This window comes from Thamnophis sirtalis, unplaced genomic scaffold (genome assembly GCF_051295495.1).
Source record: "Thamnophis sirtalis isolate CommonGarterSnake01/CBP01778 unplaced genomic scaffold, rThaSir2_p1.2 scaffold_2, whole genome shotgun sequence".
NCBI lineage: Eukaryota > Metazoa > Chordata > Lepidosauria > Squamata > Natricidae > Thamnophis > Thamnophis sirtalis.
In genome coordinates this window covers 170,472,781-170,487,242 of record NW_028261382.1, presented here as the reverse complement: position 1 = coordinate 170,487,242, position 14,462 = coordinate 170,472,781, and the positions used below count along the sequence as shown (strand labels likewise).

At 44.8% G+C, this 14,462-nt stretch overlaps 1 protein-coding gene across 2 annotated transcripts in view; it reads left to right on the top strand.

Moving 5' to 3' along the window:
- The first annotated feature begins 2,305 nt into the window (after positions 1-2,305).
- HIVEP1 (HIVEP zinc finger 1) overlaps positions 2,306-14,462 on the top strand; it is a 79,840-nt gene continuing 67,683 nt past the window's right edge. For both annotated transcript variants that reach the window (XM_087707463.1, XM_087707460.1), the window contains exons 1-3: positions 2,306-2,409; positions 3,624-3,745; positions 10,442-10,571. In XM_087707463.1, the coding sequence (XP_087563589.1) occupies positions 10,526-10,571 (46 nt within the window). In that variant the 5' untranslated portion in view covers positions 2,306-2,409; positions 3,624-3,745; positions 10,442-10,525. The remainder of the gene's footprint in view (positions 2,410-3,623; positions 3,746-10,441; positions 10,572-14,462) is intronic.

The following is a 14,462-nucleotide window of genomic DNA, read 5'->3' as shown; positions in this document are numbered from 1 at the left end:
AATGCTATAGGCCTAAGAGCTTTCTTATTCCTAGGTAGCAATCCAAGCTGATTGTTATCTAGTGCAGTGAACTTGGCAAAATGGGTAAATACATTTTATACATCTATCAGCTCCAATCGAGATGTACAGTAAGTGTTCAAAATCAAAGGTTTCAAGCGTCAGTTAACTCTTTTGTTATAGAGTTATTGTTATTTACCAATAAAGAAAGAAGCATTTGGATATTGTAAAATGCCCCAACATAATTAACCATTGTTGAAAGAAATGTCCTTCTGGGTTCAGCTCCAAGTGGGGAAAAAGACACTGGAGACATGAAGGCTGCTTGGAAAGATGGTTTAATGGTGGACAGGATCACATGGCTTGAGTGCCAAAGCAGAAAATGTGATCACGCGCTTCAATATTGGGTGACGAAGAAGAGAAGGGCCGAGGAAGGGCTATTTATAATCTTTAATAAATAAATAAAATAATAAAATAATAAAGGCTATTTATAATCTTTCAGCCCCACCTCTCTGTTTCCTGTTCCTGTGTAAGAAATGTATTCTAATTCGTTGTCAAATTCTTATGGGGCCATGCAAGGACAACTCTCTAGGCTGTGTTTTGAATCCAGGTTTGGTTGAGTTCTCAGATTCCATGTGGTGAGTGGGTAAAGGCTAATCATGCCTTAATCCCATGACCCTGGAGCTGAAGGGGAGAACTCTTTATTATATAAAGGGACTCGCTTGGGCATCTTAATGGCGCATTGACAAAGTGGTTGGGCAGGAAGCTGCAGGGAGCTACTCTGTCTTAAAACATGTTTCTCCCTTTTCACATCCAGGGAAATATAATATTCTGCCTTTTCAATATTTCCTAGGATATTTCATTTTTCCGGGACAGGGCTGGGTGATAACTTTCTACACCATTTAAAACTAGATCAGATGTTGGGGATGATGAAACCTCTGTAACTTACTTGGCAATGGGATAATGGGACATTTCCACATAGATAGGGCTGAACAGATAAAAGATCTTCCAGGCATTCCAGGAACAGGCAAGGGATTTTGAGTGAGTGAACTGTGAGTAGAGATCACCAACTCATAGAAAGTTTACTAAATAGAAAATAAAATAATCTACAACAATAGTTTGCAGCCTGTTTCCAAAAGCTGCCTTTGGCTCATCAAGGATGTCCTGAAGCCTTTATTGATGGCACTTAAGCAAGGCAAGCTTAAAGATTCAGGAAATTTACTCAAGTCAATGCATTCAGCAGGGATTGCAATAAGGTAAGCACCGTAGAATAGAATGAAGGCTTTATAGAGCCAAGGTGGTGCAGTGGTTAAATGCAGCACTGCAGGCTACTGCTAGATCAGCAGGTCAGCGGTTCAAGTCTCACCGGCTCAGGGTTGACTCAGCCTTCCATCCTTCCGAGGTGGGTAAAATGAGGACCCAGATTGTTGGGGGCAATATGCTGACTCTCTGTAAACCGCTTAGAGAGGGCTGAAAGCCCTATGAAGCGGTATATAAGTCTACTGCTATTGCTATTGCTATATTTGTTGAAAGTTATGAGCTACCTTGAACTTTTTAGAAAAAAATGAAGTAAAACGCACTTCCAAGTAAAGAAGAGATACACGAATCAGAGCACTGTGTTATTTTACAAATGAGTGTGGAAAGCTACCAGATTCATTTCTGTATATCTGTTTATGACTTTACCATTACTTAACCTCCATGGATAATGGTATTTATTGTTATGTCACCGGTATTGTACAATCTTAAGAGAAAAAAAAGGTCGCATTGCACATATATACATCAAACACACACATACATGTATGTATACATATATGTACAGTAGACACATATAGTGAACATATGTACACACATGTTCACTGACAGAACATTGATGCCTGTACCACTTTATTGGTGAAATTTTTCAAGAGCAAAATTGAGTATTGAAAAAATACTTAATTCAATTAAGAAATTATGTGAATTATGTGAAATTCCACACTAGAAATTTAAACTGTATACGCTTTGGAAATAAAATAAAATAAAATAAAATAAAAACAAATCAAGCTTTCCGCTAAAGCCAGGATTTCGTCGGGGCACTCCTTCCTATTCTGGAGAAAAAGGATCCCGTTGCCCTACGGACGGTCTTTATAAACAGCTGATGGTTGCAATGCAAGCCAATGCAAGCCGGACAGGGCCAAAGGGGAGCGGGGTGGTGGTGGGTGGTGGTGGAGGCAGGGGGGGCGGAGGTAGAAGAGAGAGAGAGAGAGAGAAAGAATGAGAGAGAGAGAGAACGAGTGAGCGAGCCTTAGGCGCCTCCCCTTTTGATTTCCTCTCCCGCCCACTTCCAACAGCGAAGGGGGTTTGCCTTCCTTTCCTTTCGGCTTTTGTCGTTTCGCCTTAAAACTTAACTGGGGGAAGAACCGGCGCCGACTTGGAGGGGTAAGTTTTCCTTCCCCGTGGTTTTTTCGGGGGGACAGATTTGACAGCGGGCGAGAGGCTCGCCCGGTGCGGGGCTGTGCATATTTCTCTGCCCGCGCAGTTCGGGCTCAGTCTGTCGCAACGGGAAGGAGGCGGAGGAGGAGGAGGAGGAGGGGGGGGATTAAAGCGTGGCTCCTTTAGCGAACGGGAAAACCCGACCAGGAAGGAGGCGGAGGCGGAGGAGGCGGTGCCCGGCAAGCGCAGCCTGCATGACCTGCCAGCAGCGAGGAGGAACCTCCGGGATTTCCGCGTCAGCAGCAGCAGCAGCAATTGTGCATACATGGGAGGGTGTGTGCGTGTCTCGGTCCTGGAGAGATGGGCCTCTGCAGGGGGGCGTGTGACGGGCACCAGGGCTGGAGGCGGCAGCGCTGCCGCTCCTTGCCTCTTCCCGGTGAAGTTTGGACTTTTCCCGGGGGAGGGAAAAGCACCCAAAAATAGCAATATAGCAATAGCAGTAAGACTTATATACCGCATCATAGGGCTTTCAGCCCTCTCTAAGTGGTTTACAGAGTCAGCATATTGCCCCCAACAATCTGGGTCTTCATTTTACCCACCTCGGAAGGCTGAGTCAACCCTGAGCCGGTGAGATTTGAACCGCTGAACTGCTGATCTAGCAGTAGCCTGCAGTGCTGCATTTAACCACTGCGCCACCTCAGATGCCCAAAAACCCAAAGGCATGGTTGTGTTCCTTCCCCCCCTTCCTCGCTTTAACCCTTTCTGCATCCCAGGAAGCTCCCTTTCGCCAAGGAGAGCGACAGCCCAGCAGAGCTTATGGAAGGATTACTGGGCTTGCAAGCTTGGGGATCGCTCAGCCTCAAGGGAAGACCCCCTCCCCAATTGTGAGTTGCTTCCATGGTCGTGTATAGCAGTGTTTCTCAACCTTGGCAACTTGAAGATGTCTGGACTTGAAGTCCCAGAATTCCCCAGCCAGCGAATGCTGGCTGGGGAATTCTGGGACTTGAAGTCCGGACATCTTCAAGTTGCCAAGGTTGGGAAACACTGGTGTATAGGATGGCGCTAGGCGTCTTGGGTGTGCCTGAGGGAGAGGGTAGCTTCCAGGCAAATTTACTGCACAAATACACGGGTTTTTATAAAAAAAGGATTGTATGTGAAATGCCCAAGAAGTCTCCTCTCCTTTTTTTATTCACGAATTTTCTCATCGTTTTTCTTTCTAGAGAAAAATGTTTAAAACAAAAAAACAGAAACTCCGGGAAGATGGCTGGGCTTAGCATTAGAAGGCATCTCCTGCTGTGAATCACTCAAGAACTGAGAGTAATATAGTGGACAAGCATAACAGGTAAACACAGTGGCAAAAATGAGATCATGTAGATAAAGAGTGGTCTTTGAACACCTGTCCTCTTCAAAACTACTTAGGATCTGGTTAGTTCTGAATAAACTGTAGTAATAGCAGGGGCATCCAATTTCTGCAGATGTGACTTACTTTTGGCCTCCAGAAAGGGCTGTCCCACAGCTGTTGCCATCCTTTGTTTTTAGTTGTGGTGGCCGAGACTGGGAATTTTGTAATACCTTGAATCCAGAGTCCTTGTCCCTGATCTGAATAACAGGACCATCATTTTACAGAATTGGATGTTGTTTCTTTCAGAGTGCAGCATTCTTTTTAGGTAGAAGTCTCAACGAGAGCAGGGTGGACAAATTCAGAGATTGGCTTGATTTCCTACAACTTCATATATATATATATATATATATATATATATATATATATATATATTCCCAGTCATTTCTCAGATTGTCAACCTTGAAATGTAAGAACTGCTCTAGATAGTATTGTGCATCAGTATCTGTCCCATTGTTCTAAAACTTAAGTTAGAATGACACAATAATAGAAGAGGCTTCCATTATGTCATTGCTCTACCTTATTTACATAATTGTGTGGGAGCACTTGCAATCTTTCTGTCTCTATAAAAATTCCCTACTACTTTTTTTATTACTTCCATGTTTTTGTCCATTAAAGACCCCCCCCCCCCCAAATAAGATGTATTTTGTAGAAAGGCTGGGCTAGTGTTTCTATAATTAAATAGCAGATCCAGTATTATCATATAGCATTTCGCAGCTTAGGTTGACTCAGCCTTCCATCCTTCCGAGGTGGGTAAAATGAGGACCTGGATTGTTGTTGGGGGCAATATGCTGTCTCTGTAAACCGCTTAGAGAGGGCTGAAAGCCCTATGAAGCGGTATATAAGTCTAACTGCTATTGCTATTGCTATTACATTTCCCAATACTTTTGTGTCCCTTGACCAGATTTAATAGTGGGTTTTAATTTTAATGAGGTAGGCAGAAAAAAGATCATAGCCTGCGTGTCTTACAATGATATGATTGTCCCTGACACTTCTCCTTTTAAAGGGTGCTTCCTCAAACTATGTATGCCTTAATTAGCAATAGGAATTTAGCATACATATTTCATTCGTTTAGAAATACTTGGGAAAGTTGGAGAAATCCTTATTTATTTTTTTAAAAAGTGTCTGTATAAGCTGGTCACTCAATAACTCTTATGTGAAATATAACCTGTAAAATTGGAGTTCAGCTTGCTGCTGAAAACAGCCGGGGTTAGGCAGTGTTGGGAAGTAAAATATTTATACTGAATGAAGTTGAGTCCGTTGACTTCCAAGCCAGCCTTGGGCTGGGAATTCTAGGAGCTGCAGAGAGAACACAGCTACAAGGCCAAGCGGGGGAGATAGTTTTGACGTTTTAAAGACAAAGCAATGGTGGTTTGATAACCCAAGGACACTGCCTTGCCGCCAAGCTCCCAGCTGCTTTGCAAACCAGGGCTTTCCAGAAAAGCGGCTCGCTGCTTCGCAGAGCTGCTGGGATTCTTCGGGTGGGAGGATCCAAACGGTGGCGAAGGAATTCCCCCTCGCCCCCCCCCTCCCCGCTCCTCCTGCTTTTAAGTTCTTGGTTTCACTTCTGCCCTTCCTCGTCGAGGTCTATAGAGGAAGCGAGGAAAGCCCCCTCGGCCACCCCCTTCCTTCGTCAAGCCCCGCCCCCTCCTCTCCTAGGCAGACGGAGAAGGGGCGGGGCCCGGGAGACCCGATGACGTCACCCGGCCCGCTTCCTGCAATAGAAAGTGAAGCAAGGTAAAGCAGAACCCCCCCTCCTTTCCATTTATCTCCTCTTTCCCCCCCCTCTCCTCTCCCCTACCCCCCCAAAAAAGGCCGGTCGCGTGCTCTACTCTCTCCCTCTCTCTCCGCCCTCCCTTACTAGAATGGGGGGGAAGGGCACCAGGGAAGAGAGGAAGGGGGGGAGAGAAAGAAAAGGGGAAGTGGTGGCGGCGGCCGCTCCAGCCCAACCCCCCGCTTTAACCGTGTGGGGTGTCTCCGCCCATTGATACCTTCTTTGAACCCCCCCTTTTTTGCCCACTGTTCTTGAACCCTCCTGCACAACTGCCTCCTTTTGCGCTTTAATTCCTCCAACTTCCTCGCCTCCAAAGTCTTTGGAGTACCCGATTGTGGCATGCTCCCCCCAAGCCCCCGTTTGGCCATCCCCACCCCCGAGCCGCCCCTGCAGGCTGGGTGTTCCTCCTGCTGTCCACCTGCTAACCCCCGGTACCGCCGCACCCTCTCCTCTCCTCTTGCCTGCTTCCCCGGGCTTTGTATATAGTGGCGGGAGGGGATGGGGAGGTGGGCTTTGAGGGGTGGCTCCTTCAGGCTTGGCTGCTAATCCTGGGTGTAAACGGCGGGGGAGGAAAGGATGCAGCCCGGGGGGCCTCCGTGTTTGGTCTAGGGGCGGGAAAAAAGAGGGGTGGTGGGTTTTTGCAGGGGAGGGTGGAAGCCGGGGAGACTGTTGACGTGTAGCTCGTGAAACATGTGGAATACGCGGAATGAGGTAGGCGAGACGGGGAAGGTAAGCGGCAGCAAAGGTCCTTGGAAGGGGGGGGGAGCGCGGGTTTGGAACCAAGGTGCGAGTTCAACGAGAGATCCGTAGGTGCGAAGTGGCGAGAGGGGTTCCTCTCCAGAAGGAGAGGCTTCTCGGGAGGGGGGGAAAAGGACGCGACACACCTGCCTCTCGGGAGGCAGGCAGGAGAGGCTGGCTGGAGCCTGGAGTTCCCTAGGTCGGAGCCAACAGCTCGCCTGGACGTGAAGGAAGGTAGCCGCGGGGGAGAAAGAGCCCCCCGGGAGAGAGATGGGAGGGCGGGCAGGGAGCTCCCAAGTCGGAACAGATGCGGGGAGAGTTGGCGGTGACTCTCGACCTGGAAGGAGGGGCGCTGAACTTCCCGCCAAGATGAGGCGCGGTCCCCGAGGAGGCGGCTTACTGGAGGGGGCGTAAGGGCCAAGAGCCGCCGGGATTGGGACGGCCGCGGGCATGCTCCGGCTGCAGCCCTCGAGGACCGTAGGCGAAACGTTTCCTCCGGGCTGAATCGCGGGTGTGGGCAACCTGGCGCAGCAAGAAGAGGCTTCGCTCATTCCCAAGCCCCCCCCCCGTGTTTCGGGGGGCTCTCTCGGCCCATCCCGGCGTGCTTGGGGTAGTAGAGAGAGTTGAACCGAGGAGGAGGTGCTGAAGGGCTTGGGGGGCGCTGCTGCCGTGTTTATGTCTGTGCTGAGCCGGCGGAGGGATGCGTACGGCAGAGAGGGGGAGGCCTTAGCGAGGAAGAGGATTGTGGGGAGGGGTTTTTTTTCCCTATTTTAGCGCCGGGTCATGTTTGTGGAGGAGGCTGTCAAGCAGAAGGAGGATCCCAGACGCCGCCGCCGTCGCCGCCGTGCTGGGGTCGCCGAGCTTCCCAGCTGGCTGCTGCTCTTCACGCCGGCGCCGCCATCAGAAGCAGCGGCACCAGCAGCAGCAGCTCTGGCTGCCTACTGAGCAGGGCTGCGGGGGGGAATCCAGGAAGGCTGGCGGAAGGAGAGACCTAAGCGCGGACACCTCTCCCCCCCCCCCGCTCCCCCGGGTGTGCCAGTTTCCTCTTTTGGCCGCTTCTTGTAGCCCCCGAGCCCTCAAAGCGGAGGGGAAAACATAGCCGGTCCCAGCCCCCTTGCCCGCCCCATAGAGTCTCCTTTAACCATGAAAGCTTCGGGGCAGGGAGAGTCGGGCTGGAGGCGCGAATGCAAGGGCCGGAGAGAAGCCTGCACGGCTGGCGTTGGAGGCTTGGGCTGGCGCGGTTTGGTTCGGCTCGCCTTGGCGCGGTTTCTTCTGGCCGGCCTTTTGGGCTGCCTGCGTTTTTTACACGGCGGCGTCTGCAGCTTCAGCGAGGTAGGTTTTGGGCGTCGTGGCTGTGGTAACCAGGCATCCCGGCGAGAGTTCTCCCTCCCTCGGGCCGGTCCTGGTTTGCACTCGTCCTCCTCCTCCACCTCCTGGCATGTGTGCTGTGCTTTGTTCAGCTCTGCGTTGCACAGGGGTTTTCCCAGGCTCCTCCCTCTTTATTCATTCATGTTTTTTGCCTCCCTCTTTGCAACAGTACTTCTCACAGCGCCGTCACTGCGCCTCGTTTCATTCCCATCATTTCCTCTAATGCTGTTTTGTTAATTCGGATGGGGTTTTTTCCTCCTCCACTATTCTTCCCCTTTGCCCTTCCTCAGTTATTTCCCATAAGAGATCCTTGGATGTTTTCCTATTTGAAAGAATTGTCACTCGAGCGCCTTTTATGTCCTTAAACTATTCTAAAAACAGAAGGGAAATCCTGCTGGTGGCCAGCGGAAGTACTACTCTAAAAAGAATAAATATTATGTAATGTGCTTTTTATATATGGAGTCTAAAAATTCTTGCTAGGGTAAAGGATTCATTTGCTGTTAATAGCTGACCAGCTAGTACTCCAGCATCTGGGATGAATTGTGAGGAAAAGACCGATATTTTTTAACTATTGTTTTGTCTAAGACGTGTGCAGCATAATAAGTTTGGTAACAACAATAGCAATAGCAATAGCAGGTAGACTTATATACCGCTTCATAGGGCTTTCAGCCCTCTCTAAGCGGTTTACAGAGTCAGCATATCGCCCCCCACAATCTGGGTCCTTATTTCACCCACCTCAGAAGGATGGAAGGCTGAGTCAACCCTGAGCCGGTGAGATTTGAACCGCTGAACTGCTGAACTAGCAGTCAGCTGAAGTGGCCTGCAGTACTGCACTCTACCCACTGCGCCACCTCGGCTCTTACAACCTGGATGGATAGATAGATAGATAGATAGATAGATAGATAGATAGATAGATAGATAGATGATAGATAGATAGATAGATGATAGATAGATGATAGATAGATAGATGATAGATAGATAGATAGATAGATAGATAATAGATAGATAGATAGATAGATAGATAGATAGATAGATAGATAGATAGATAGATAGATACTTTATTTGTATGCCGCCCTTTTCCCTGAGGGGATTCAGGTTGGCTCACAATTCAGGGGGAGGGAAGGACAAACAAGTTACAAACATGAAGACAATACATCATTAAAAAAGCACAACAGTCATACTATTCAAGTGGGGTTGGAGTCTTTAGCCCCAGGCCTGTGGGGACAGCCAGGACTTAAGGGCTACGCGGAAGGTCTGGAGGGTGGTGAGGGTCCGGATCTCCACGGGGAGTTCGTTCCAGAGGGTCGGAGCAGCCACCGAGAAGGCCCTCCTCCGGGTAGTTGCCAGTCGACATTGGCCGGCCGATGGAATTCGGAGGAGGCCTAATCTATGGGATCTTATTGGCCTAGTGGAGGTAATTGGCAGTAGGCGGTCTCTCAAGTAATAGCCAATTTAATTGGATAGCCAATTAAAGAACTATCCATGTTTCACATAGTATTTTTTCACATTTTTGTTTACCTAGCAAGGCCCTGAAGAGTTATAACATTTTAAAAACACAAATGTATTTTTGTGTTCCCTTTCCCCCTTTGAGTTGTTCGCTGCCCTGAGTCCCTCCGGGAATAGGGCGGCATTATAAATAAAACAAATTTCAATCTCAAGAGTTCTGAAACTAAGGGAAAAGTAAGTTTGCATATTGGGGTCAAAGAAAATAACTCCTTCATATCCACATATACTCATTTCTGAATCTCTCCCCTTTCCCTGAATTACATGATTCCCATTCATTATTTCAGGGAAGAAAGATGGCTGTACATTAAATTTTTTCACAATTTAATCATTCTTAAATTGGAGTGGATAAACCCTGAATAAGATATACACACTAATAAAAACTAACTGAAACAAGTAGTTTAGGAAAGGTGGGTTAGAATTATTTTTCTCTTGAGCAATACAGAGAACATTTTGTGTTTTTGTAGGGTGCATAATTTTTGTGTTTGATGGAAATCCAAAATGAGTTGTTAGAGAACTTTTCTTTAAAGGCCTTTTGATTTCTGTCTGAGATCTGGGGAAACTTTAGTGGAACAGATTTGAAATACCATATTGGATTATTCATTATATGCACGTAATAAATATTTCTGCAGTGGAGTTTTAAACTATTTGGGGAGGCGCCTCCTTCATGAAGGGTTTTACAGTTCCTTAAAAACTGTAAGATTTAATAGATTTGATCTGACTCAGAAACTTTGTCGCAATCTTCATATTAGAACCTATTATTTTGTTCACATATTTTGGTGACCTAACATGCTGGCATGAGAGAGGATTATCCGGTTGAAATACTTCATTAGAAGTATTTCTAATACTTCTGGATTGAAACTTCAAAATAGTTGTTTTTAATATAATTTTGGATACAGTTTTAAAGTGTTCTATATGATTGACTTCAGTTAGTCATAATTAATGTATTGCTTTTTAAATTGTCTTTTTTTCTTAAGGAGGTGATTGTAGAAAAAATTATGTTGACTGTAGGTAATTAAAGAATGAGATAGTTAAGTACATTGTTTTTAAAGATTATCTGCGCTAGACACAATGGGATATTTGCTTTTAGAGTATTTTTTGGGCCATAGTCTATAAAATAAAATAATAAAGAAGTAATTACTTTGCATGTGAAGGTTAGCCTGGTCTCATGTGATTACTGGAAGTCCATATTGTAGATAATGTATGTTTAGATCACTGCTTCTGATATTACTTAATCTAATCTTTTTCCTCCCCAGTATGTGGATTAATTGACCCTATTGGCATATTTATGGATCTTCTTTTGATCTATTCTCCATTTCTGCAAAACTACCTATGATTGGATGAGAATGCCTCGAACAAAACAAATAAATCCTAGAAATTTGAGAGGTAAGAAAGAAACATTTATGTGAGAGTGTTAATATTTCAATGAATTAATTTTAAGTTAAGGGGTAATGTTTAAAATGAACTTGCTTTCAAAAATTAGTATAATGGCAGTAATTTAAAAGAAGAGTTTTGTACTCAAAGCTAACATATGTTTCAATATCCATTTTCTTGCACATATGCATTCTGGTCTATTTAGTAATCTTTTCATCTGTTTTAAAGGTTAATATAAGGACATTAAGTTCATATAAGCTATAGTTTCCTATATGTACTAAATGCAACTTGACTTAAAGCTTTTTTGTTGCACCTATGACATTTGAAATTGGTTTTGGTTGCTGTTCAAAAACCATGCTAATTTCAAAAGCTTTGCGTAATTTACATGAATTACACCCATCTCTCATTTAGTGACTGTGAATGGTCGCTAAATGAATGGTCGCTAAATAAACACATGGACACAAAGAAAAACTGCAAAGTCTTGTTCCTGTCATCTCAGACAGATAAAGTTCTACATATATTTCCCACCCGCCACACACTAAAAGTGGATGGAGATGCCTGTGTGTCTTATACAATGAATGTTGCTGAAGCCTCAACCACCAGCTGGGCCCCTACCCGCCGGCCGTTTTCGTTCTCCGCAGGTCACATTTTTGGCCTCCGCACACTCTCGTTTTAGACCTGTTCCAGGCTGCGGGGATCGCCATTGCGCATTGCTGCCAATCGCCGGCTCTTCACATTGCGTTTTTGGCCTCTGCGCATTGCTTTTCCGACCTCTGCACACACCATTTTCGGCCTCCGCGCAGCTGAAAACATGACGTGGGGACGCTGAAAACATGACACATGGAGTTGATGATAGGCTGTGGTGATCCCCGTAGCATGGAATAGCTGATTGGTGGTATTCCGAGAGGCCGAACCAACTGCCAATCAGCTGTTTGTGCAGAATCAGGCTGCAATGACGTGCTGAAGCTGATCAGCCTATTTGCTGCAAGGGCCTCTAGCCACATGGATACCGATGGATGCTGTTAGGCAGAGTCAGAATTTTTTCCCCTTGTTTTCCTCCCCAAAAACTAATGTGCGTCTTTTACTCTGGAGCATCTTATACTCTGAAAATTACGGTAGTTAGTCAAATGTTATTCTCCGGTCTACATTGTTGTTAGGTGCATGAAATTTCATCATGAATGCACAGATTGGTTAGAAAATGGTCTTTTTATTACCGTCATATTTGTGAATAGTTGCTAACTGTGGTAGTCACTACCTGAGGAATGGGTGGAAAGTACAAGCAATACATGCATGCGTGCGCACATAAACATAGTGGCTAAGACGCTGAGCTTGTCGATCAGAAAGGTTGACAATTCAGCGGTTCGAATCCCTAGTGCTGAGTAATGGAGTGAGCTCCCGTTACTTGTCCCAGCTTCTGCCAACCTAGCAGTTCAAAAGCATGTAAAAATGCAAGTCGAAAAATAGGGACCACCTTTGGTGGGAAGGTTATTCTGAGTGCCTTTGGCATTTAGTCATGCCGGCCACATGACCACGGAGATGACTTTGGATAGCGCTGGCTCTTCGGCTTTGTAACGGAGATGAGCACCACCCCCTAGAGTCGGGAACGACTAGCACATATGTGCGAGGGGAAACTTTACCTTTATCAATTTTTAAATCAAGATTTGTGATTAGTTTATGCCTTGGCTTCTCCAACTGTAGTTTTTGTGTCCCACATTACACAAAAGTTTTCTTTTTTCTGGTTTGTTCCTTTATTTGTGAAAATGGATGGGAAAAAATATGAATGCATTGCTAAGTACTGTTCCTTCATTGCATAAACACATTTTGTTGGTAGGATTAGTAAGCACATTAGTTTATTTAATTAAGACAAAAAGAGTTGAATGAAAACTATACATTTGGAAGGGGTCTTTCCATGTACTGTTTTGCATTGTCCTCTCTAGTTAATTAAATAAGCAATCAAAAGGCGATACTGTTATACTGGTTTTTATTTCTCATTCATTCAAATACCAATACATATTGGTGTGGTCCTTTGCTCTCTTGTTAAAACAGTATTGGTAAAAACACTACCTGTGTCAAAACACTGTGAAGAAAGGTTAACCAGTTTTTATCTAAGGCAGGAGTTCTCAAAAGTTACCAAAACTGCAAACCCTCTAAAAAAGATAAATGAATTTTTGCCAGCTCTCAGGAATTAAACAAAGGATTTCATTCAGGTTAGGATTGAGCAAGAGATAAATGAGCCCACTTGTATTATGAAATTTTAAGCTTTAATAAATGCTTTTGCATTTTGCTAATAATTACTAACATGTAGACTTCTACAGATCCTCCAGAGAATATGGATGCCACACCTGCAAAGATTGTAGAGAAAACAAATATTTCCAACAGAAGCAAAAACCCACCTTTGATGGTCAATGTTAATACATCACTAACATGGAATGATTTTTTTTTTTAAAAATTAGCTGTTGCAGAATTGGAATGTTGTCCATATTAATGCCACTAAAACTCTATTCCATAAAGTACATAGTTATCGTGACCCGTCAGATGCGCGCCCGACAAAAGCACGCCGACAAAACCGCGGCGAGAAACCCACGACGTCGAAAGCGCTCCCACAAAAGAGCGCCGACAAAATCGCACCCACAAAAGCGCGATTAGGGTTAAGGTAAGGGTTAGGTTTAGGGTTAGGGTTAGGGTTATTACATTTTTGTTGTTTTTTGATGGCGCGCTTTCGTCGGCGCACATTTGTTGGCGCGCTTCTGTGGGCGCGATTTCGACTTCGCGGTTTTCTCACCGCGGTTTTGTCGAGCGCTATCGGTGAACCCATAATTATGTAGTCAAAGCAAGTCACAAAACTTTACAGATAATGTTGAGATAATGATGGATCTTAATGGATACAATATTAAAACATTTTGTAAAAGAAATCAGTGATTATAAACATTTTCATTTCAAAAATTGTGTATCAACATCAAATCAAATGGGTTTTTTTTTTAGAATCCCCATGCCTCTGCCAAAAATGGTGAGCATGCAAAAATTCAAAGTCCAAGCTTGACAGAGGAAAACTTAAAAAGCAAATAGCAAACCTCTTGTAAATTGTTCACAACATTTCTGGGAGTTGCAAGTTACAGTTTGAGAATTATGATAGGTTGCCCCTTGAATGAAATAAAAAAGGATGTTCTTTTGTCATTAAATTTGTGCCTAGATTAAATACTGTGACTTGAGTGATGTCTCACTTGCATGTCATAAGTTTTTATAGGATTACATATTAACCATGACTTATCTGTTGGCCACTGATGCTTTCATCAGTGTTTCTCAACCTTGGCCACTTGAAGATGTCCGGATTTCAACTCCCAGAATTCCCCAGCCAGCATTCGCTGGCTGGGGAATTCTGGGAGTTGAAGTCCGGACATCTTCAAGTGGCCAAGGTTGAGAAACACTGCTTTAAATGGTCCCTTTATTTGACCAAAAGGTTCATCAGTATTGCAAAGGCAAAAATGCTTGAGGTTTTGCTTGCTAGAGTTTTAAAGATACGCTATCTGACGCTAGATATGCTATCTGACTCTGAACCCCCCCCCAAAAAAGGCTTTTTCTAGCGATTTGATTCCAGTATAAACATATTTCAGTTTTGGAATGAACATAATGCAGAACATCTTGACGCAATCCCATCTGTGCTTCTAATGGATCAGAACTAGGCTGGTTTACAAAATCTGGAGGAAAGCTTGCAGGAAAGTTAATATTTTGTCCCATTAAGATCAATATTTTTGTTTCAGAAATTGACATACGCATGGCTGTTTTCAATTTAAACTCCGGTCCCAACGTAATATGAGTAAAATAAATGGTAGAAGTGCTGTAGAATAGGTTCTCTGCCATATTCGTGTGTGAAAAATAGTATTCTCATAGTTGTTGGGTAAAACC